The sequence below is a fragment of the Oenanthe melanoleuca genome, chromosome Z (genome assembly GCF_029582105.1).
Source record: "Oenanthe melanoleuca isolate GR-GAL-2019-014 chromosome Z, OMel1.0, whole genome shotgun sequence".
NCBI lineage: Eukaryota > Metazoa > Chordata > Aves > Passeriformes > Muscicapidae > Oenanthe > Oenanthe melanoleuca.
In genome coordinates, this window is record NC_079362.1 from 75,633,217 (window position 1) to 75,658,908 (window position 25,692).

The window sequence follows — 25,692 nt, forward strand, 5'->3', positions numbered from 1 at the left end:
AATTCCTCCTGGTGTCCAGCCTGACCCTGCCCTGGTACAGCTGGGATCTATAAACCTCCTCGAGGGGGTTATGGAGGGTCTCCCTCCTGAATTCGTGCACAATCCGTGGCTGACCCAGCGCTGCCCCTAATCCCAAGGTTTCGCTTCCCTGGACACGGATGGAGATGAGTTGGAGCTGCTTGCAGCTCATCGGTTTGACACCAGCAAGCCTTTGGATAGATACTCTCGTTTTCCAACACAGCAGACACTGAAAAACAAGGGGATAAAAGGGCTAAAAAGCATGCAATTGTGTATTGCTCACTAGAGGCAAGAGCTGATCCCCCGTGGGCTGCAATTGTGCAACGCCAACGTGAGAAACGACAGCAGGACAGATCAGCGGTGTGCTCTGATAATGTGAAATAGCTAAAAATACACTCTGGTATCCTAGAATCCCACAATAGATTGGATTGGAAGGGACATTAAATCATATCCAGCTCCACCCCCTGCCATGGCAGGGACACTTTCCACTGTCCCAGGTTGCTCCAAGCCCTGTCCATCCTGACCTTGGGTATTTCCAGGGATCCAGGGGCAGCCACAGCTGCTCTGGGCACCCTGTGCCAGGGCCTGCCCACCCTCACAGACCAGAATCTGGACCTCCAAGCGGCACCACAAAACCCACCCTCCACAGTTCTGATGGTTGAAATGCACCTTGAAGTATGATTTATCTGTGTAATTGCTCCAGTGGAACCATCCCAGCTGTCAGGCAGAAGACAGGGAAGCCACTGAAAATATTTAGTGTACAAATAAAAATTGCTGTATGTCTTCAGGGACACATTTAAAGTGCAGTAAATTTTCTAGAAGAAGAAAATGTTATCCTGTGAAGACTCACATTTTTCATATAAAATAATCTCTCAACTACTTTCCCTACTTAATTCCAATGATTTAATAAATCTATAAATCAATGAACATGCAACATTTTCTTTTAAAAGAGCAGAGGATTTTGCTGTATTTTCTCCCTTTGCCATTGACTTCCCTCATCTAAGTCTCATTTAAGGCCAAGGCCCCTGTGCCCCTGTGCTCAGGTGAGACCCCACCTGCAGAGCTGCCTCCAGCCCTGGGCTCCAGCAGCACAAGGACGTGGAGCTGCTGCAGCCAGTGCAGAGGAGGCACGGAGATGCTGCAGGGCTGGAGCCCCTCTGCTCTGGAGCCAGGCTGGCAGAGCTGGGGGTGCTCAGCTGCACAAGAGAAGCTCCAGGGAGAGCTCAGAGCCCCTGCCAGGGCCTGAAGGGGCTCCAGGAGAGCTGCACAGGGACTGGGGACAAGGCATGCAGGGACAGGACACAGGCAATGGCTCCCAGTGCCAGAGGGCAGGGCTGGATGGGATATTGGGAAGGAATTGCTGGTGGGAGGGTGGGCAGGCCCTGGCACAGGGTGCCAGAGCAGCTGTGGCTGCCCCTGCATCCCTGGCAGTGCCCAAGGCCAGGCTGGATGGGAATTGGAGCAGCCTGGGACAGTGGAAGGTGTCCCTGCCATGGCAGGAGGTGGAAATGGATGGAATTTAATGTCCCTTCCCACCCAAACCATCCTGGGTTTCTGTGATTTACACACACACACAAGGGGTGGCGTTTCCTCCCCTTTTCTCCACTTATTTCCAATGGTTCTCAGGGCCACTCTCAGTGAGTTTGTAATTGACTGCCAATTGACAGCACCTCTGAAATGAAGTTATAACTTCTAAATCTTCCAGCGTCATAAGTGATTCTCCTAGTTTCTGTGTATAAACTACTTAGATATGTTTCTATTAGATGGAAGTGTATATTGAAAGGGGTTATTTTTTGCATTCCCATTTTTGACCAAGAGCCATAGTTTCTTCAAAAGTGTTTATTTCACAAATTTTTTTATCCCCAGCTGAATATTACAGTGACTATTACAAGCATTTTCTTATAAACAAAGGTGTAGTTTACAGATTTGTTCAAAATGGAAAAATATTTTATAAGCAGTAGTATTTCATCTACAGTATTCACTCATGTATATCATTCAACTTTGACAGCAGCTATACCTTCTTGTTAAGATAATGACACTTCACACCACAAAAAAAAATATATCCCCAAAGATTTCAATATAGTAGCACTTTTTAAATATTTTTTTTTCTTCTAATTTCAAATTAATCTGAAAGTCTTTGTCCACTGGCATTCACACCTTGAAATAATTTGGATGCTCATCAGGGTTATGTCTTCTGCATTGTTTTACTTAACATCTACTTTACTAGAATTTCTTTCAGAAAAAAAAATCAATTTATGACTGTAATACATATGTGAATCAATAAAGTCTGAGGAAAGAGCTTCATGGAAATTCATGCAATTAATTTTAATTAGGTTCTATTTATAGAATAAATAGCAATAATAAAATGCTAATTTTTCAGTTTTCAGGTCTAAAAGAATAAGTTTGCACAATTTTATTCATTTACTCTTGAAAACAGAGGAAAACAACCATTGTTTCAAGTGCAGCTTTTTCATTTGTACCTTTTGCAAATGACACAAATGAGGAGTCATGTCCTGCAAAGACTTTAGTGTTCAAGTTGCAGGTAATGAAAAGCAGCCACTATGCTTTAAACATGCCAACATTTTGGTACTGATTCACAAATACGAAGAAATTCTTGTACATCCAGTGGAATAAACTGCACGACCAAAAAATGTTTGTAATGTAGGATTGCAAAAATTCAGTCTTGAGGTTTAATCTTCTTTTTCTCCAATCAGCTACAGCACCTTTATCAGATGAGATAAGCAACCTCAGCTATAAAATGCCAATTAAAAATAAAAAACAAAAAGGAAGAAGAAAAGGAACTTTCTGATGAAAATGGAACATGGACATTGTCCTGGATACTTCTTGTAGGTCAGCCAGCATATGCCTGAACTCATGTTTGAAGTGTTGGTTCTGTAATGCTGGTAATTTGGGCGTATGGATGGTTTAATTTATTTTATTTTATTCCTTTTCTGAGATATAAGCCATCATATTTGCAAAAATCACCATGGGTCATGTTTGTTTTGAGTTGGTTTTTTTTTTCCTTTCCCAAGAACTTCAAATTGTTTTTGCAGACCTCCTCAGTGTAAGATTTTATAAGTAGGCTTTTATATCCATAGACAACTTTTTCTACAACAGAATAATAAAATATTCCACTGTTTTAATGCTTATTTCAGAGAAATAGTGGTTGAGCCAAACATCTAAAGGCACAGAGTGGGAAAATGCTAAACTTAATCAATATTTAAAAATAAAGACAGATCTGGAGAAGAGCCAGTGTTCTCTAAGCCATGCTTTGTGCTCATTTTGCTTTTTAAATAAAGAAGTGTAAATCTGAGAAAAGAAGGCATGTTTGAGCATAGCAGTTTAACTAAATTAACATTTAAATACAAATTTTAAAAACTGCTAACAGAAAAGATACCATATATTATATGTTATTATATTTCATACAAAGCTCTCTTCCAGTTGGATCTCACTGGGTAAACTATGCGATCACAGATCAAAATGTTATATCTCAGTTCCTGTCTACACATACAAGGAGTTTTTAAGAAAGAACATATAAATTACAATCCTGAAAGTGCCAGTGAAGGACCATTATCCCCTAGAAGACCATTAAGCACATTTTACAATGGTAATCAGCAACAAAGTCACTGCAGAAGAGGATTCTGCAGCAATCTGTCACTTAGTCTGAGTGATAAGCACAGGTTTAATCAATGCATTGGGAATTGTATTCCAAATAATTTACATCAGAAAGAGGTAGAGACCTGAACTGCCTGAAACTGCTGACCTAACATGAATCCTGAGCAACAGCTCCCTGTTTAAACCACCTTACAGAAAAGCTGAATCCTGCTTTGAATTATTTATTTTTAAACCATGAGGACTATTGGAGCCTGGAAAGAAGGGAGAGGCGACAACTTAAAAAAAAAAAAAAATTAAAAAAAAAATTAAAAAAAAAATAAAATAAAAAAGTAATCAGAGTACTGCAAGACATTCATTGTGAAAAGAGGTAGGTGAAAATAAATAAAGATACTGCAGGTGAGTGGGTGGCAGGGCTTGCTGGGCACAGACAGCAGACTGGTGCATTACCCATATTGTATAGCAAGGGGGGATGAAGGCACTACTGAATACACAGCAGAGGTGAGTGCTCAAGGACTGCAGTTTGGAGGTAGCCCGGGCTCTATACAAGCAAAATATTTATAATTTGATGGGTGATGATTAAGGGGGGAAAAAATTACTTTTTAGCCTGAAGTCTGTCCTTCAGTGGTAACAGTTGCTCTAAACTATAGTCTCAGTTTGAAACAAGGTATTTACCCACTGGCATAGACTGACATAATTCTGCAGAGCACTCAACAGTTTCTTTTAAAATGTGCTTTTTTTTGGATAGTAATATACATATATAGTACATACAGGACAACTGCAGTTTGTATATACACTGATTATACACACGATGCCTAAATGACAACACGCTCCTTTGCCTAGAAAGGAAACTGCAGAAGACATGAGTTACTTTATCTTCAAAAAACTTCACATTCACTTTCAATCTCTGAGCAGACTGCGTACCTGGTCATAAATTTGCTGTTTGGATTTACAATAGCTGAAAAGAGTCAGATGGAGAGAGTCTGGAGTTGGGTTTTCTTTGAAAGCTCTTAGTCATGATGATGCTGCAGACCATAGAAGCAACCACAAAAGCAGGTGAGTTAAGACTGATTTAAACAAGGCTGTTGTGGAAGTGGGAAGGGCAGAATGCTGGCAGCCACACATCCTGATTGCAGTTTGGCATGCTTTGGTGCTATGGCAGAAGCATCCCCATGCTGGGCAGTGGGGGAGCAACACTGTCAAGGACCAAAGTTAAACCAATGGCTGGTCTCCTTCAACATCTGTGTGGTGAGGTCAGAGGGTTGGTTTGGTTCAGTTTATAAGTCTGATTAAAACAAGGAAACCTCACAGAGTCTGAACTGAAAACAATTATTCATTACTAACATACTACCTGACAGCTTGTGCTTTTTTTTTTTTTTTTTTTTTTTTTTTTTTTTTTTTTTTTTTTTTTTTTTTGTGTTAGAACATCTCATCTCTTTTAGAACTTTTAAAATTTTTAAAATTTTTAAAATATTCTTCATTTATCCAAGCTGTGTATTTGCATGATCCTTAACATTTTGGATGGCTGCTGAAGTGAATGGAGTTTTTGCATGGACAGCTACAGCTAGGATTAACCCACTGAACACAGGCAGGGCTGGATGATTAAACTGGATTGCCTTAGCATGATCTATGCATGGGATTCTGATACTGGCCATGTAAGAGGTCCAAGAACCTTGACAGCCACTGGATGAAAATGTTTGACACTTGAAAGCACATGAAAAGCCAACAGTAGGGATCAGGGTGGTGCCATACTAGAAGCAGAAGGCTTAAGGCAGTCTTTGCATCATAATTATTTCACTAGGACAAAACCTTTGCTAATGTAAATTTGGCAATGTGGGAAAGTCCATGAAACAAAGTCATGCCAATTTATTTAAATTTCCACAAAGCAGATGCAGAGAATGTATTTAGGAGGAGCAACAGCATTTCTCAAACTTACAATAAATTCCCCATGAGTGGAAACAAGCAGCATCTCAGCTTTGTTACCTTCATAGTGTGATAAATACATACCTTCTGCAATTAACCATCCTGAGTGCAGGTACTAGAAAGAACTGAAGACAGAACTGCATGTTCTGTTATTCATACACACAAGACCATCTGCTACTAGACAAATGACACATCCTTCAAGGCAGTACAAGTGTCTCAGATTTTGTTTTTGTCATAGACACCTATGAAGATCAAAATAAGCTGTCTTCCACTTCCATCCTTTTTTGTTAGTGGCTTTCGGAGATGATTATGGGCTTTGAGCTATGTTGACATAAAATCAAGCAGTAAAAAATAAATCTGTTTTTCAAGTATCCTTATTTCTGAGCTGCAAATTACAAAAAAAAAAAAAAAAAAAAATCACATACAGACCAGTGTCTTTTTTAGTGTACATTTTAGCATCCATTTGTTACTGTGTACTGGTTCTTCCATAAGCCTGTTTGGTCCATATTTAAGAGCTCTTGAATTCTTTTTATGATTTTTTTCTTTTGTTGCTGGAAGTCTCTGGGTGTGAGAGGTGAGCTTAATTCTACTTTCTTCAGACTTTATTGAGAAAATCCAACTTGAGAGAAGCAGGGAGATGAATGGAGTCCAAGGTGATGGCAGATGGGTTGTATGGGAACTGAACTGGGAACATGTGCTTGAAGTCTAACAGCAGCTGTGGAGGGTCATTCCGCTCTTGCAACAGCTTCTGTTGGGTGTGGGAGAGGAAAACAAATTTAGCATCAGTTGTTGCCTTTTGTTGTTGTGTTTAACACCATCAAAGGTTTGAGAATGTGCATCATTTTACAGCTACTGCAGAAAACCGTGAGAACTATTTTGTTCTCTTCTGCAGCAGCTTTCCTTCTGAGCAAGTATTTACAGAAACTTCTATAGAGACTGTAGGAAACACTGCTTCAGGAGAACCACAAAGAAAGATACAGGACCTGGGAACAAGATGACCCCCTTGGCCTAGCAGGACTACATGATAACAGCAGACCACCTTTGATTCAGCTGCTCAACCACAGTGATATTTTTTGGGGGTAGCCAAACACATGCCCTTTCCTTTCCTCCCCGCTCCTTGAGAGCATTAAAAGGTGTTTGACTTTAATTTGTTCACTTTTCCTTTAGTTGCCAAATTCTACCTCCTATCTCAGTAGTAACTCAATTTCACCAACACTTTGTTGACTCCTGCAATCTTAATCCTCAGTCATGTTGCTACTGAAGAGCTGAATTAGCAGAGTTGGGGATTTGGTTGCCTATTGCCCTCTGTGATTAACAGTTGGTTATCCCTGCAGCTGTAATATGTGCACACACAGAGCACTGAATTCAGGACAACCAGCAGCAGCATGCCTTTTATAAAATGCCCGAGTCAGCAGTGATTTAATACAGATGTCACTAGAATTACAGAGATATCATTTGTGGCCTCCTGCTGACAACCCTTTAAATTTACCTGTATGTTTCGTATGAAAGCTACTGTCACACGTTCTTCAAACTCATTCACTGGAGTGTAGAGATTAAGTATCTTTACAATCTGTTGAAAACAAAACATGGTTACAGTTGTGAGAAGCCAAACTTTTCCAGAACACAAAAGCAGTTTGCCACAACAAGTCTGCCATGACAAAGCAGAGAAAAGAAGCAGCAGAAGTATCACTCTGGTGTTTTTCTTTCCCTGCTGTAAGGTATTGCAAGACCTATGGACCTGTCAAAATCACTTCTTATGCAAATGTCTATAAATTGGCAACAGACTTGGACAACAGATTTATACAAGGATTCCACTTGGTTGGCACATGGTGACATGGATGACTTCTGATGTCACCTCCACAATATTTCTCTTGATTCTCCCTCACTCCCACTCCTCCCCTAAGCTTTTCCCAAAAACACATGTTCAGGACAGGGTGATGCAGATACATTAGAAAGGCTCTCCAAGAACACTGGAAATCAGCTCACACCTCTCATTTCTCCTTTCCTACAACATTATCAAATTAAGGACATGCAATCTGGCAGTAAAAAACATGAGTTTATATCCTCCTGGAATGGAGGCTCAATGTTCAAGATCATATTCAGCCTGCCTAGGCTGGCACTTCTCAACTTCTCGCCCCAGACAGGAATCCTTGGTGGGCATCCTGTAGACACAGCCAGTTTAAGACCTGGCAAAAGACAATAGATGAGTTTAAAATGCCAAGAATCTGACTCGCACAACAAACTCCTTGGGGCTGGGTTTCATCCTTGCACATTTCTGAAGCTCCAGTGCCATCAGTGGCACTGTAAGAGAGGATCCACCACTGTGACCACCTCTGAGAGGGGCCAAGATGTAACATCAGTTCTAAAAAGCACAAGCTGTGCCCACTGAAGGAGTGGTGCTGAGGCTGGGCACTGAAGAGCTGGCAGCAGGAGATCACCCTTTCCCACTCCTCAATTACCCTGTGCTGTAAACCCTGCCCTGCTCCCTACCTGCTGGGTATTGAGTGATGTGCACAAGGAGCAGATGGCATCAGCATCCTCTGAGGTTTTCTTTTTCAGCTGCAGGAGCTGTGCTGCCTGGATCAAGGGCTCCAAAGTTTTTGCTGCTCCACTCTGCTGCAGGTTCTTCCCATGCAACCATTCCTCCAGCTGGCTTATGTTAAACCTGGGTAAGCAACCAAGACAAGATGTGAGCTGAGAGATAAGTAGCATCTTCAAAACTCCTCTTTGGGGCTGAAGGTATGTTGCAGCGCTGGGCTATGTGGCTTTTTGTGATGCATATTTGTGATACACATCGCAAGAGACAATCAGCCCAAAGCTTAATACTCAACAACTTGGAGTAAAATATATACTCCAAGTACCTTACAAATAGATAAACCATGTAACAGCCAAACACCACAGGGGATGTTCTTTTCTAGAGCATTGATTCCTCCAAGCTTCAGCAATTAAAATAAAGCTTTTAAATGCTAACAAGATCCTGCAAGGTACCCAAATACCTTCGAGAATATCTACACAGAAAATGCTTTTGCTGTGCTCACTGTCCAGTTCAAGAGGAACATAGAAGGATCCAGCGTAGGAAGAGGAGAGGGTAGCAAAAGGAAGATTTAACTAACTTATTTTCCACCAACTTATAACATTAACAAAACTTCCCTAAGGAGGCACAGCCCTGCCTCAAGCCCCAGCCCCACCTCAGCTGCATGCCCGTGCTCCAGGAGCAGACATCCTTCCTCAGCAGGAGGTTGTTCAGGGTCACAGCATTGATCATGTAGAAGAGCTGCTTGAACACCTGCTGGATGATCTCTGGGTCCAGGCCCTGGTCACACATGATGCTGTGGAATGTGTTCAGCTGGTGAATAATTTTGTCCAAGGTGTAGGAGCAGCAGTCACCTTCTGCCGAGTTGGAGGAATATTTCCTGTAGCCCAACGGTTTGACACTAGAAAGCCCTGGGATGCTCTCATCTTCCAACATAGCAGACACTGAAAAGAAAGGGGAAAATGGGCTGAAAAGCCTGCATTCATCTATTTGTCACTAGAGAGAAGAACTGATCCCTCCATGGGCTGCAAGGAACTGGTGTCATGCAATGCCATGGATGTAATGAGAACTGACAGCAGGACAGAGCCATGAATGGCTGGTTTACTCTGATAATACAAAATAGTTTAAAAACACACAGATATCATAGAATTATACAAGAGTTTGGTTTGGAAGAGACCTTAAAGGCCATTTAGGTCCAACACCTCTGCTATGGGAAGGGACGCTTTCCACTATCCCAGGCTCCAAGCCCTGTCCAGCCTGGCCTGGGGCACTTCCAGGGATGGGACATTCCTCAGATCAATCCTCAGGGACTTGGCTGAAGACATAACTTCTCATACTTTCTCTCACCCTCGAAAAACCAGGTCTTTATGAGTGTTTTTTCTCTTCTGAGTCCTCTCCTCCCTTATAATGTACATTTTCACCCATAAAAAGATTAACCACAAACCTGGCCTGGAGGGGACAGCAGACCCACCAGCACAACCTCACCTTTCCCACTGCCTCCCCAACAGAAATGAAACAGATACCTTCTGGAGTGGGAGGAAAAACCCTCATCCCTATTAGCTTCTACCATAAGGGAAGATAAAAACTCTCCTGGTTCATGCTGGCACTGCTCAAAGGTCTAAAAAACAGGCGGAGCAGGTAATCTGGGGCAAGAAACACCCTGCCAAAGGGCAGCTGTGAGCTCACCAATCATGGGGTGCAGGATGCCCTCGGCAATGTTGATGAGCTGCTGGTAGATCTGGATGGAGAGCTGGCTGAACGCATGGCGGTACTCGGCCAGGTCAAAGTTCTGCAGGCAGTGCTCATTCTGCTTCGCCGTGTTTTGGGTCATGAAGCACTGAACAGGAGATTAAAACAGCCAGGCTCGTTATCCCACCCACTGACAGTCCATCAACACCACTGCATTAAAACCCCTCTGCACCCTTACAGTACAGTACACCAAAATATGTCACCAAAGTATATTACAGAAACGATCAAAACTCATAAACCACCTTTCATTTACCAGGCATTTGTTCATAAATTATTACTAGAGGACTACATTTTGAAGAAAATAATTAAACTACTAGTTTTTAATTTTATCCTTACCAAGCATCTGCACACTTGTATTAAATGCAACATATAGGATTAGAAAATGACATTTCAGGCCCTGTGAAACTACTTTTTTAGCTACATGCTAAAAACCCTTTTAGTTCCAACTGTTTACAGGAAATAAAATATTTTGATAGTAAGATTCTAGTAAATCGAAAAAAAAAAAAAATAGGACTGCATGTTATGTGCTTGGACAACATTTTAAATTGTTCTGAAATTCATAAATCTCCCCAGATAACTGAAATTGTTGCCTGCCTTTTGCTGATTCAGCTGATCTCTGATCCTGCATTTGGCTGCTGTGAGCCCTCAGTTCTGGGCTCAGATATTAATACCAGTTTTAGTGGCAGAAGCCAATGAGATGTTTTAATTAACACAGTTCCTTTAATTGCCTGTTGTTTGGTGAAAAAATGAGAACTATAAAACTGTTTTTGTTGGTTGCTGACTAGCAAAATGCAAAAATACAACATGTACTAATTTGAGTTGATTTCACAATTTCCCCATTTTTCTGACTAATCAAAGAGCATCATGCTCTTCACACAACAGGACTGCATGTGGGTTAGGATTTTCTTTTAAACCTATTCTTAAAAATAGGCTGGATTTAAAACTAAAGATAACAGTATCTTGCAAACTGCTCAGAAGTACTTCTTCCCTCTTTATTTTGCACCAAATTGCCAATGGAATTTGGAAACAGCTGGTAAATCATGGCAAACAACATAAAATTTAAGACTATATTTTAATCCAGCTGGTTTTCTGGGGAGGATTTTCTTTAAATGCAGTATTATTATCCAGACAGAAGAGGGCAAACAAGAGCACAACTGCTTGTAAGTATTCTCTAAAATATTTTAAATTTAACTTTTAATTTTAAATCTTCAAAATCCAGTGCTGAGATTTTACACAAAAATTATCTTTTGAATTTGAACTATTACCCTAAATAGTTAATTTTATTATTTTTTTCCCCTACACTTTATGTGCTCAATATATTGAACAAAAATCAAGACTAAAATAGAAAATAAAAGTATTTGGATCCACTGAAAATTTTAATATGCAGAATACATAGCTATAAGGATGGCAGTGTGCAGTGTTCTAGGAGAACTGTGATAATCCCATTTCTTTGAAAGTTAATAAAACCTATTCCAAGCTACGAAATATTGTTTAATCAAAAGCTGTGGGACCAACTAAAATGAGGAGAACAGCCTTCAAAACTGCCCACCAGAAAGAGCACAGAGAGGCTGGCAGAGCTGGGGGTGCTCAGCTGCACAAGAGAAGCTCCAGGGAGAGCTCAGAGCCCCTGCCAGGGCCTGAAGGGGCTCCAGGAGAGCTGCACAGGGACTGGGGACAAGGCATGCAGGGACAGGACACAGGCAATGGCTCCCAGTGCCAGAGGGCAGGGCTGGATGGGATATTGGGAAGGAATTGCTGGTGGGAGGGTGGGCAGGCCCTGGCACAGGGTGCCCAGAGCAGCTGTGGCTGCCCCTGCATCCCTGGCAGTGCCCAAGGCCAGGCTGGATGGGAATTGGAGCAGCCTGGGACAGTGGAAGGTGTCCCTGCCCACGGCAAGGGGGTGGAATGAGATGCTTTAAAGTCCTTTTCCAACCCTAATCACTCTGTGCTTTGAGGAGCTTTTCCAGGAAAAGCTAGCCGTGCTGTACCCAGATTAACCAAGGAGGGAAGCCTGAGTGGCCCCACCTCATAGCCAGAGGGAAGCCCCTGGTGCCAGCAGGATGCAGGAGCCTCCCTCCCTGGGGGATGCCAGCCCAGGCTGGGCTCTCACCTCCTCCCCGCTGTACTGCTTCAGGCAGTGCAGGAGCCTGCAGGTGTTGGCCAGCCAGAACGACGTCATCTCAAAGTCATTGTTGTGCTTCTGCGCAGGAAAAGTGACAACGTGTGAGATCGCCCCTCCCTTTCACTGGGGGTGATGGAATCACAAAAATAACAGATTTTTTCTGCGTCACCCGTGGCTGTTTTTTTCCCTTGTGTTGGGGAGTGTATTTTTTTTTAATGTGTGTTTGTTAAATAAACAAGTTTTTTCCACTTCTCCTCTGAAGAAATCCTTCCTGAACCCAGTATGGGAAGAGGGGGAGTTTGGAGAGTTTGTTTCTTAGGGTGCTCCTTTTGGAGATTCTTCCCCTAATTTGTCCTAAACCAGGACAGTTTCCCCACCCAGAATCAGGCAGTTTTGCATCTGCAGCTGAGCAATATTAGCTGCTCTTCCCTGCAAATTTTTTTTTTTATTTTTAATCTCTAAATTCAAACAATTTTAATGCTAAGATCATAATTCTCCTTTTTCTTCTTAAAAAGGGATACTCTAAGAGCGATTTGGCTTGAAAATCACTGTGAGAGCTGAGTGTCACAAGTGCGTGACACACTTGGACATGGTTATTACCATCTGACCACCTCCCAACCCCGAGACCAGAGCAAAGGACACCTGCCTTCAGAACTTTCTTAAGGCCATTGATGGTGGAGGTGAGCAAGGAGTTCAGCTTCTGGTCATCATTGATGTAATCTGCGTGTCTGATGCACATGTAGAGGATGTAAGCAGGAAGGCAGGGAACAGTAGCAGACACTGCCTGAGGCTTGAGATCTGGAAGATTCGACAGTTAAAAAATAAAAAAAAAAAAAATCACAAAAGTTAAAAACTAAAATAAAATTAAAAATAATAAATGATAAAATAAAAAGTTTCCTAAGAAAAGAAAACTTCAATTTCCCCAATTGACAAAGAAGCAGAGAACACCAGGGCTGAAGTGCACTCAGGCAAACCACTCTCTCCCCTGCCCTTGAGAAAAAGGTATTTTGGCTCTGCAATTGCATCCCTGTCTGCAGAGTGGACACAGAGGCAGAGGCTGAGCTGCAGGACAGAGGGACCTGCCCCAGACCCTCAGCACTAGGGCTTGGGAGGGCAGCCCTGTCTGCACCTGAGGTCTGTGATACCAACCCATTTCTCCTTATGGATGCACAGTAGAGCCAGAGCTCCTTTCCCATATAAAACCCTACCCCAGCAGCACACAAACCACCTTAGAACAGCTCCCTGAAGCTTCCAGAAATACCTCCCACAATAAATCCTCTCTCTGGATTGATGACACATCAAATCACTCTCTCAAGATATGGAATCCTAACGGCAGCTGTGGGCATTTGGAGCCTCTACAGAACAAGCTTGACTGATTAGGGGAGCTTCAGTGCCCACAGCAATGGGCTAGCACTGCTCTAGAAACACTTTTGCATCCTCACTGGGCTCTGCTGGGGTTAGAACTGTAGTAAATACCAACACCTATCCAGGGAAGCCTGGCTTCTGAAACAGCACTGAGTGAGGGGATGCTGCAGCAACTCTGACAGACTGGGCAGTGCAGAAGAGCTCACAAATCCATTAGCTGCTGTCTGTTGTTACCTCATAAACCAAACTACCTTTGTTCCACTGCTGTGCCAGATCCCAGGGGTCTATCCTCCTGCCACCCTCTCCCCATCTATCACATCATATGTAGCTCAGCAAGTTACTGCCTGCTCTAAAAACTGTAGCCTCGCCTTGCATTTCCCATTTTTTGCTATCCCTAATGAATTGTATCCATCCTGGTCTATCTGCTTAGTGCAGCATTACTTTACCTACCCAAACTGCCACCACCACAAACATGCAGCCCCAGGAGGGGTTAATTGAGAAGATGTATTTGTCTACCTTAATTTTTTAATCTCAAGTTTACAAACTCCTCCAGGCAGGAGAAGGAGCAGCCAGGCAGAGAAGCAGAGCAAGCTCCCCACCTGTAATGAGGTTTCGGATGAGGCGTGGCTCATCCTCTTTGTAATATTCCAGCATGCCCTGAAAATTCTTCTCCTTCCTCTGGACAGCCATCTGTATGTTCCCCTCGTGTGATTTCCACTCCTCTGGCACTGTTGCCTGGAATGCTGTGAAAAGAAAAGGTGGTCAACACCTGGCTGGCACCTAGAAATCAGCAACTATTCAGGTCCTCCACTGGCCTTAGTGCAGACAACAAGTCAAAAAATTATAAATTAAACTCCCAGTGATGTCATCAGTTTTGACAGACTTATAAAAATAGAAACAACCTGGTCCTGGATTACCAGTGTGCAGAGTTCTGACTCTGAATGAAAGAAAAAGTGCAAAACTTGAACTTAAAAGAGGTAAAAATGAAGCCATTTTTTATTTTCCAGGAGACCACAGGCTAGAAGGTAGCAACCCTAGTGTATGATTTTCACCAAGTGGGGCAAAAAGCAGGCAGGCAATGCAAAATCCCCAGGCATGGCATCTTCTGCCTGCCTGCAAAGCTGCAAACCACGGTGGCACACTGCTGAAGAGTAATAAAGCAGAAGAAACCAGCATGCAAATACTGCAGCAAGCAGCATGCAAATCATGATGACAGAGAGCAGCTGGGTGAGCCGTGGAAACCCTCCAGTTATCCAGCTTAATTTCACTTAATGCCTGGTTTCCAGAAATTAACTCATGAGAATGGGGCTCTCTGATTAATCACAGCTCCTCCAGAGAACAGCAAGTACTTTCTATACAACACAGATGCCACATTTAAGGTGCTTTCTCATTAAGCAGAGTATACATACACATTTTGATACTAAAGGTTATAATTCCCCCTTCAAATTTGACAGATCAGAGCATTTTTCTGCTGGCCACTGGGCTCCTTTCTGTATTTCTGCCTGGGTCAGTGCATTGACTGCAATGACAGCAAGAAGTCCCTTAAATATCCTCTGAATCCTGGTACTGGGTCAGTGTCAGCTCAGTGCCTGCTGCTAGTTCAGTGCCAGAATAATCAAAATCTGACTTTCATAGAAAGAAAAAGAGAATAGAAAACCCCAAACCCTGCAGCTCTTCAAGGCTGGCCAAAGGAGTAAAATCCAAGTGCAGTTCCCCCAACCCAGTATCTCCCAACACACAAGTCACCTTCAAAATCTTGAACCTTCTTCCTGTAAATCTTCAACTGCTTCTTCATCTTCTTTTCATTATTTTCCAACTTTTCCAGCAATTCTTTAAGATCCTGAAAGACAGAAGATACAGTTAAAAAAACTCCCAACATTAAACCCAAGAACAACTCATTTGCGGTGAGTTAGAGCCTGGAGTCTGGTCTGTACATCACCAAGGCACGGTGTGAGCATCTCAGTGGAAGAGGAACACCACCCACAGCATTTAATCCTGGCTGTTAATCACATTTAAACAGTTTTATTTGGATACTGGAGTTGTTGAAAAAGTCAAAAACTCAGAAGGTGCCAATATTCCCTCCAGACCTCGCCCACAGATACAGAAGGGGAGAAAGGGAAAATTTATGATCGTCCAGGCCAACTTTTTGGGGTGGCAACTGCCTTTTCACACCTACAGTAAAAGCAAGTAAGATGAAAGCCCTGTGCTACCTCTGTGCCTAACAGAATAGAGGGGTCCTCAGTGATCTGATTTGGAAGGCAGTGCCACAAAGTAGACAGGCTTCAAAAACATTTAAAAAATTTAAAATAAAGCACCTATGTAGCCACAAAAGTCATACAGCCATAGAACATCAGCTCAATGCCAAGTACCAACACTCCCAAATGCACCAGTGGGAGATGCTGATGGATTCTGCAGAATTTAGGAGGAGTGAAAGAGATCCCAGTGCCCTTCCCTCCCACCTGTTATGGTTCCTATCTCCTTTTCCTCACACTGTTCTTTGCCCTTTTTCTGTGTTTCCAGCACAGCCTCTTACCAGGTTTTCATTGGTCAGACGTGTGATTTCTTGCTGAAGTCCAAACTCCACCTGGGCCTCTGGAGAGAGCTGCAGAGTCTGCAGGAATGCCTGCTGCTGCTTCTCCAGCTCCTCTTGCATTAAATCCATCTTGTTTCTCAGAGCTTCCATCTCCTCCTCATGCTCCCTTTTCTGCTCCTGGAGCTGTGCCTCCAGCAACCTGAGAACAGGACCACACTGATCAGCCTGTGATGTCAGCATGATGGCAATAATTACCATTTGAGTTTAGATCCTTCAAAAGTCAGACAACTTGAGAGATCCTCTCAGTCAACAACCCTATAAAACTGATGAACAAGAAGCTATTATTGCCACATTAGTCTATCATTTGCTATATTGCAGATGAAATACCTTTGAAATTAAAATATAGGAAATAAAATGTTGGGATTTAAAAAAAAATCCCAAAGTACCCTTTTTTATTTAACTGCATCAAACATCCAGGTTACCTTTACTTGTAAAAAGCAAATACATGGCAAGAAAGCAACACAGAACAACATCTGTATGTTTTGTTTTCAAAAGCTCAGCTCGAAGGACATTTGTTCCTGTGCTCCTTTCCTGTCAAACATAAATTCCCACTCTTTAAAACTGCCATTTGCTAAGCCAGAATGCCTTTTTAAATCTGGTGGAAGAATGTTTCATCACTGAGATGTTAACTGCAGACACCTGTGCTGATGGTGACGGTGACAAACCTGGCAGGTGACATGGTAATTGATATTTTTAAGTGTTCCCTACCCTCTGCAACATGGAAACCTGCCTTCAGCTCACCAGCTCGTGCCAAAAGACTGAAGGTATGAGGACTGAGAGAGGGTCACCAAGCCAGAAACTACGAAGTGTAGTCCCAGATTATACAGAGAAGGAATGACCCAAGGGGATGACCAAGCCCCTGCCCTGCTGCAGCTCTGGGATGTGCCTGATCACCCCACACACAGAATCCTCAAAGATGAGGAAGATGCTGCTGCTGACAGCTTCACTCTGACCCAGGACACACACAGACACAGAGCTGGGCCAGTGGGAAAAAAGCCACAACTCTCTCTGGTCCACAGGGAAATTGGTTGTGATCCACACCTGTGAACTGTTTCCATACAGGAACAACTATGCATGGAGATTTTCTGTTGTTGTTTTGGCATTTCTCTTTAATAACTGTTATAAAAGAGTGCATGCTTTCAGGGAAGATTCCTGGATGAAAAGTACTAATCATTCCCCAGGTTGTTCTGTGTGGTGGTTGTTTTGTGTTGCCTTCAAAAAATTTAACAACACAATCTCTACTCCCACCTTCCAGCACAAGACAGAAAAGCATGTTTTCCACCTATAGAAACATGGTGATAATGCAGTCAGCCTCATAATCCTGTCAGGAGTTATATTCTTAATAGGCTTGAAAAATACAGACCCACCATGAAATAAGTATTAAGTACTTAATTTTCATTTTATTTCTTCATACTGGGATTAGTTTGGATAATCCCTGAGACTTCTGTGAACCTAGGTTCCTACTTTGCTTGGAAAAACACATAAATAATCTCTTATTTCTTCCTGCTACTGTCTGGTTTCACTCTGATACCTCTAGATGTGACCATTTAGACTACTCTATGCACAATATTAAAATTTTTCATCTCTTTAATGTCCTTAAAACTTTAATAAAAATCATATATCTTGGAGCCCCATAACCACCAAGAACAGGGGTGGTGCAGGACAAGAATCCAGGAGGGAGACAACATATGGATGAGAGCTGAAAATCCCCAGGATGAAGCAAAGGTGGCAGCATTGGGATACAAGAACAGGCCCTCTCCTTCCAATGGGTCAAGGACTGGGAGGAAACACTTCCAAGAAGTCCCATGTCTCAGTGAAATTTGAAAATGAAAATAAATAAAAAATAAAAATAAAAATAAAAATAAAAATAAAAATAAAAATAAAAATAAATAAAATAAAATAAAATAAATAAAATAAAAAATATAAAAATAAGATAAAATTAAAATTAAATAAAAATAATAAAAAATAATAAAATAAAAATAAAAATAATAAAAATAATAAAAAATAAAATAAAATAAAATAAAATAAAATAAAATAAAATAAAATAAAATAAAATAAAATAAAATAAAATAAAATAAAATAAAATAAAATAAAATAAAATAAAATAAAATAAAATAAAATAAAATAAAATAAAATAAAATGTTTGTCTTCTTGGAAATCCCAGTTTCCCAACCTTCATCATCCAATTTCCCATTAATGTCACCTAATCCTTACTGGATGACATCCCAGACATTAGTGAATAACCACCACCAGCAATGACCAACTGGAACCATGACTCCTCTGAAAATCACGGAGGGTCTCAATTCCTGCAGTTTGGAAATCCTGCCTCCAGCTGCTCCCAGAGAGGACAGGGCCCCATCCAGGACCAAATGGCAACAGCAGAGCAGGAGAAAGAAAACAGGAGAGCAAGGAAAAGGGAGGAGGAGGGAGAAGCAGCAGTGGGGGAAAAAAGAAAGTGATTGACCTGGCAACTTGCTTTAAACCTTGATAAGCCAAGCCGAGCTCTCCATCTTCATTGAGATACCCCCAGTCCTCAGTCTTGCTAGAAATAAAGGACAGAAAAAGGAAACAAGAGGACAGAGAAAGACAAAAGGTCAATTGAAAGAGAAGGGGAAAAGGTGCAGAACCCTTATTTATTTCATTCAGTATTATTTTTTAGAGCACACTTGCGTTTCTTTTCCCACCACAGGGAAAGAGATCCCTGCCTTGGTTGTGCCCTGTACAACATTTTAAAACAAGTCTCTCCATCTCTTTCCCACTGCAGCAACTCCCACTGGTCTAAAGTCTTTCCTCAGAGCAACCTTTGGTCCAAACACCACATGCATCCACACAAGATCAATCTTCTCTGCATACATCCAGGCAGAATAATGGCAAGAAAAGTCTCATCTCATTTTAACACTTTTAGCAGATTGGCTTTTTCAGTCTCCTTTTAGCAGATTGTTTGGAGGGTTTTTTTTCAAGCTATATGAGGCAAGAAGCTGATTTATCTTCTTTCATGAGGTGCTGAACACATTACAAATGAGTGATGTAAACTGGTCAGCTTGACCAGAAACACTTGTTACAGCAAGATCTTAAGTGGCTTTGATGTCAGTTAGAAAACAGTGCTTGTTTTAAGCAATAACAATTTAAAAAGTAAGCAAGGAAGCCATCAAACTTAATATATCATTATATTAAAAAAAAACAAACAAAACACACACACACAACAAAAAAAAACACAAAAAGAAGAAAGCCAACACACATTTTGAAAAGAGCTGTAGCAGATGCCATTCCCTGGCAAGGCAGTCTCTGCGTATTTCAGTGGAAAAGCACAACACACAAACATTCACGAGCAAATTTTCACACGAGGAAAGCAGCGAGAAATGTGGTGTTGCAGCACTGCTTTGGAAGGGCTCTGGAGGTGCCTTACCACCACAGACAGCTCATGCATCCCTCCCATGCCAGTGCTTGAGCACAGCACTTCTCAAAACTAGCAAACACTTCAGGCACTGACATCTGCAAAGTTCATCTGTTAGAGCCACATGAATGAATTTAAATTAAAACCTTGTTGCTATCACATACATAGCAGGTTTCCAGAAAGGTCTGCAGGCTCACAGATACAGGGAGGTTTACTGGTCTCATTTGCATGAATTTGTTAGTAAAGTCTTTTTTTGGTTCATATAATCTTAGCAGGACTTGCCATCAGGCACTGAAAACCAAAGGAAAAAGGAAGGATCTCCACTATTTATCGCACACTAGAAACCTGTGAAATCTCACATGATGAGCAGCATTTTTAATAGATAGCCTCCCTGGAAAAATAGCTTTCCACCCTTTTTTAATCATAGGCATTGAGATAAATGAGGAGAGCAGCTCGAGAAAGTGCCATTATAAGATAAATATATAAAAATGCTGATTTAAGGTAAATCTGCACTGGGAAATAAGCATTCAGTCCATCTCCATCAACAGAGCACTGAATGCAGAAATCACTGTGTTCCCCCTTCTCCCAGAAGTGCATGCTGACCAAGACATAAAAAGGGATCTTTTCAACACAATTAGAGTAATTGGCATCTGAAACATAATTTCCTAAAATCCTGGGTAATAAGGAGAGGAGTTGAAGGTTCACCAAGCCATGTTTCCCCTTTATTCTGATCTTGGAGGCACAGGTCTGGGGAGCAGCTGGGGCCTGCAGTCAGCAAACTGTCCTCATCAAAAGCAAAAAATTCCTGCCCAAACAAAACACCTCCCTGCCCTGTGAAAGTAGCTTAAAGGAGATGTATGTACCCCAAACCCAGAAATGTTAATTTCAGCATCTTCAGTAAATTATCCTCTCTTCATAAAAAAGGGGCATTCCACTTTCAGACAAAGATACACTTTTTTGTTTTAGTTAAAAGGAAAAACAATGTGCATCGAAGACTAGATCTATGGCAGAGTGGGAAGATACCCACTGGAGAGTGGGAAGCAGAGATATGATACAATCTCCAGGTAATGGTCTCTCCCAGGTGTAAAAGCATCCCTCATGTGAAGCCAGCATCAGCTCTGCACTTTGCACAGCAGCTGCAGGTGGGACTTGCCCAACAGGAAAAAAAATAAAATCCATGTACTCAACAGAAATCACTTGGAAGCTGTTGTGAAAGCTAATTTCAAAGACACAGCCTGATTTACTTTGAGCTGCCAGGTTGTTATCTCTTAATACCATCATCTGGTCTCTCACTGGCTCTGTGTTTCCACCAAGATCAAACAGGTTTGAAAGAATGATCCCAAGAACTGAAACAAGGAACAAAAAGCCTACTTAGCTTTAGATTCAGTTTTTGAAGGAGAAAATGAGGTAGGAACTAACTTGACGATTTTCCCCTTAGCAGCTGAAATTCAGCAGAATTTCTTTTTAAAAAAAGAGGAAAAAAGGAAAGAAAAAAGCTGAGTTTAATGCATTTGTAAAGAAACACTGCTTTCAGTTCAAACTTGCCCTTGACCTGAAATCCAAGGGGTTTCCTCCAAAAGCTTTGTGGAGAGAGGACTGCTACATGGGTAGGGCTTAGTAGCAACTGGCAGAGATCTTCCTGGTTTCCTCCTGCTGTGATTAGAACTGCTGCATTGTATAGACACAGAGAGAATAAAATGCTGCCCCTAGGTCCCTGGCAGTGTCCACGGCCAGGCTGGATGGGACTTGGAGGAACCTGGGATAGTGGAAGGTGTCCCTGCCCATGGCAAGGGATGGAACAAGATGAACTTTAAGGTCCCTTCCAACTCAAACCATTCTGTGAAAGAGAAATGGGAATGCTTCTTGCAGAGAAGGTGACAGAAGAAGTGGCTCTTGCTCATAAATTCCACCTGAAAAGCTTCCCATTAAAATATTTATTGATCAATATTAGAATGGGAAGGCTTTCCTGTTTCTCATGCTGACACCCTTGGGTACAGAGAGAGCTGTGTAAGTACAAATGCCAGTTTGGGCTGGGGGAGGGAATACTAATATATGTCCACAAACACATTTATCCAGGCTCCCCAAGCATTTGTCTTCATCCATTTTATTGCCATCAACACCAGCCTACAGCTTATAAACCATCCCAATAAACAGCCAACTGCAGAGGGAACCTTGTAATGGGAAGGCTGGTGGTGCTTAATGAGCCACTGGACAAATCACTGCAGAAAATCAGGGTGAGAGCGTATAGAGCTACTGCAGCTCTATGCCAAGAGCCAAGCTCCTGCACAAGAGAGGCAGATGACAGAATAATGAACTGACCCTGGAGACTGCAGATTTCCCCTCCCAAAACTTAAGAGGCCAAAAACCACCAGGGCCAGATCACATGAACGTCTTAGAATTGCAGCTCACCCCGTGCAATTGCAAGAAAAGAAATTTGTAGTCCAGTGGAAAATTAGATCCTGGAAACTTATAGGCTCTGGAGGGATTTAAAATCCATGTGGATGTGGCACACGGTTTAGTGCTGGCCTTGGCAGTGCTGGGGGAAGAGCTGGACATCTTTCTGAACATAAATGATTCTACAATTCAATTCTTTCTGCAGAAGTCAAGTGTGGAAACCAGAGTGTCTGGAGGAGGACTAGAGCCTCCTGGCAGGCTACAGAAGGCAATGTGCCTTCTGCATACCAATTAATTAATTAGACCAGTGACACCCCCATGCCAGACACACGTCCTGTTAAAGCAGCAACCCTTATTTTGACTCCTTCACCAGTCTCTGAACACAAACTAACCTTTCCTACATGTGCACACTGGAAAATTTAGGCAGTAATTAAAGCTGCGCCCAACAATGGCATTTCACATCTCATATGAGCACCCACAGCTCCAGGAGAATGTTAGAAAGAAGGAAAAAGAAGGAAAGAAGAGAAAATTCTTAGAATTCATTAAGTGATCAAAACCCACTCTTTGCTGCAGGAAGCACATTGAATTCTACTGATTTACTGACAAGAATATGATGTGCAAATTTATCTCAACCCCTCTACTGCAGGAGGTGCAGAAATGTCACCAGCAAGTTCACTTCAGGAAAGCAAATATTCAACAGCAAATTGAAGAAAACCACAAAGCCTAGTCCTGATCTAGCCAGACATGACGCCCAGGTGAAAAATCAATGTCACAAGAGTCCTGGACCCCAACAATCCCCACTGCTCCAGGCCTACAGACCTGGTGAAAGCTGGCAGAACAGCCTGGGCAGAGCCTCAGTGCAGCCAGAGGGTTTTGAGCTTAAATGGGCTTTTATTCACATTCAAACAGGTGTGAATAAAATCCTCATTAAGTCAGGTCCCAGTCTGGAATGTTAGCAACCTTCTGCAACCATTCTACAAAGTAGCATGCCATACTGTGTTACTAAAAGCCATTAATCCACAATGGCTGGGTCTTTTTCCTTGCTGAATAGAAATTATTTAGGGGAAAAAAAGCTTCAAACATCTGTATTTGTCAAGAGGGAAAAAAAGATAAACATACTATTTCCTTGAAGTAAAATAAAAATTTACTTTTCATATTATCTTGCTGTTTAATCTATGAAATTTTTTTCTTCCTGCAAGATACTACTTTATTATTTTATATCCTCCTTGGCAGCTGCAAGGACTGATTTAATGCTTGGCAGTATCAGCCCATTGTTACTGTCAGGACAGACACACGTTCAAACTATGAATCCTCATTGAGGTAAACCTGCAATACAACAGCTGTTCCTGGCACCCAATTTGGGTGCAAGAAAATCAATAATTTGAGTGTTTCCAGGGAATACAGCATGTTTGTTAGCTCAGTTAACAACAATGGGCTTTTGCCTCTGGGAAAACCTGAAGGGAACTGCGGAGTCTTTCCAACACAGTATGACATACTTGAAACAAATACAAACACAATCCCAAATCTTAGTTTTGCTGCTATTCACATACTGGAAACCCAGTTTTTCATCACTTCCATGTTTGCATTTCCACCTGCTCAGTACGTGACTGTAACTAGATGATCTTTAAGGTCTCTTTTGACCCAAACCATTCCGGGATTCTATAATTCCGTAAGACGTGTATCTTTGGCTTCACCTTTACGGCCCATCCTTGAGTCCATAACACAACCCAGAGGCTGGACCTCTCTGGAACAGGTTGATTTTTGGTGTGGACCCATCTCTGACACAGAACCCCCTGTGCTGGAGGGGTCTGTGCCACACTTACCAGTTGGTCTCGCACATGCCCTGATAGGCTTCGATCGCGTCCTCCTGGTCAACGTTCTGGTCACTGTTGGGCCAGCTGGCATTGTGGGAGATGCTCTCCTAAAGTCAACATGCAAAACAGAAAAGTGACATCCTGCTTTAAAACTCTGCCTGGCTCTAAAAGATCCTGACACCAAACAACTCCCAACTATTCTATTAAAAGCATCCCTAGGGCATCCACTGCACTATTGAGTTTCTGTGAATCCACACACATGCACAAGAGATAAGAGATGGAAGAAGGATGCAATGAACTTGGGAAAAAAATTTGAGGAATGGTAAGACAGCAAATCAATGAAGATCAAGTTTCTGGAAAATGTGCCCTTCCATTGGAATGTACTCTAAACACAAATCCCATTACAGAGGTTTGGGAGACAGGCTTCCTTCTTGCCTGCATGTCAGAAGAAGCACATTACAGCTGCACCAGCCTGAAGTGAGCAGAATCTGGTCTAGAAATTCTTTTCCCTCACCACATTTCCTTGCAGAAAAAGACTATTGTTGCAACACATCACCAGGAACATACTGAACCACGTGGGTGCAGGGGTGGTGTGGGCTGGTTTACCCTCCTCAGGGTGGGAGTAAGCACCCTATGGCAGTACCATGGCACAGGTAGTCCTGGGCTGTCTGAAATGCCAGGGACTATATCTCATCCCTGGGCAGAACCTCCTGTATCCCTGCACAACCCTCCAAAACCTCCCTGTGCCATCCTGCCAACCAGAACAGAAATGGCATTGCTCAGGCAGCCAGTGAATCCCCACCAAGAGAGGGGAAAGACGGGATAGAAAATTAAATACCTTCTCCTTTACCATGTTTTTCCCTGTCTCTTTCTGCTGGGCTGCCTTCATGATCTGTGACCTGAGGATGAGCACCTCCTCCTTGCGCACCTCCAGCTCCTCGTTGGCCGATTTCAGCTGGTTCAGAAGGAGGCTGTAGCTGTCCTGCACATCACTGGAGGAGTTGCTCTGCGTGGCGTAGTCTGCAATGGCCTTCCTCAGCTCATTGAGCTCATTTTTCAGCTTCTTGTTCTCCGACTCCAGCTCTTGCCTCTGGAAAACATGGAGCCATTAAGCAGTTTAGATAAACTGCCCTATGGTGCCTCATCCCATTCTGAGATGCCTCTAGGGTGACTAATTATTGATGATTACAGATCAATGAAAGCCAGGATCTGGGTTTTGCTGCCAGCCCAGCCATCTGTGGTTCAGGGAAGTTTTTGCTTTAGTCAGCAGCCTGTTGCTACTTAATAATGACACTACAGGGTGACCCAGGGTATTTTTTATTTGTTGGCTCTATTTCTAAACACAGAAGCCGGCTGTAAAGAAGCTAAGCATGCTCTCTTCTCCTCCACCTCTTATCATTCTGACTCAATAAATCACACAACCCCCACAGTGTTCAGCTCACCTTTCATATTCATTAGGTAAGATGGAAGATGCTGATTTGCACAAACCATTATCATGGCAGGCAGCCCTCTGGTGAGCCACGGGGCTGTGAATTCTCTCTTCTTTTCTCATATGCTTTCTAATTCCCCCACCCCAGTACAATGTTTATAGCTGCAGGATTTTCTCACCCTGATGTCTCCTCAACCTGGCATTTGACAGGCAGAGCCAACACTGTGCTAGATTGATGCCAACTGATTCTCCTGAATAACATCTTTGCTGACACAACTGAAGGGCTTATTCCCTTTTGCACGGCAGCAGGAGAAGACAGAAGAACAGAACTCTGGCAGCTAAGACAGCCTTTATTTTAGTCTGTCACCACAAAGCTTTGTTTGCAGGTGGCAGCACAACATTTGGCAGCTCTTTGCTACCACCCAAAACCCACCTGGAGAATCCTTGCTGGGTCAAAAGCAGCTTTGCTCCTGCACATGGTGCAATCACAGAGTTATGGAATGGTTCAGACTGAAGGGACCTCAAAGCCCATCGAGTCCCACCCTCTGCCATGGGCAGGGACACCATCCACTGTCCCAGGATGCTCCAAGCCCCTCCAACCTGGTCTTGGACACTGCCAGGGATTCAGGGGCAGCTTTTCTGGAAAACCTGTACCAGAGCCTCACTCCTCTCACAGAAAAGAACTTCTTCCCAATATCCCATCTAAATCTACCTGCTGTGCTTCTGGAGACTGGGTGGGAGCCAGA

At 42.5% G+C, this 25,692-nt stretch overlaps 1 protein-coding gene across 1 annotated transcript in view; it reads right to left on the bottom strand.

Moving 5' to 3' along the window:
- Window positions 1–2,955: 2,955 nt before the first annotated feature.
- MYO5B (myosin VB) overlaps window positions 2,956–25,692 on the bottom strand; it is a 156,309-nt gene continuing 133,572 nt past the window's right edge. Inside the window, exons 28-39 of the mRNA XM_056514136.1 lie at window positions 24,356–24,607; window positions 23,527–23,624; window positions 15,856–16,054; window positions 15,069–15,162; window positions 13,922–14,065; window positions 12,604–12,755; window positions 11,946–12,035; window positions 9,773–9,923; window positions 8,742–9,030; window positions 8,044–8,218; window positions 7,043–7,123; window positions 2,956–6,301 (exon numbers count right to left, since the gene is read on the bottom strand). Of these exons, the coding sequence (XP_056370111.1) occupies window positions 6,149–6,301; window positions 7,043–7,123; window positions 8,044–8,218; window positions 8,742–9,030; window positions 9,773–9,923; window positions 11,946–12,035; window positions 12,604–12,755; window positions 13,922–14,065; window positions 15,069–15,162; window positions 15,856–16,054; window positions 23,527–23,624; window positions 24,356–24,607 (1,878 nt within the window). The 3' untranslated portion in view covers window positions 2,956–6,148. The remainder of the gene's footprint in view (window positions 6,302–7,042; window positions 7,124–8,043; window positions 8,219–8,741; window positions 9,031–9,772; window positions 9,924–11,945; window positions 12,036–12,603; window positions 12,756–13,921; window positions 14,066–15,068; window positions 15,163–15,855; window positions 16,055–23,526; window positions 23,625–24,355; window positions 24,608–25,692) is intronic.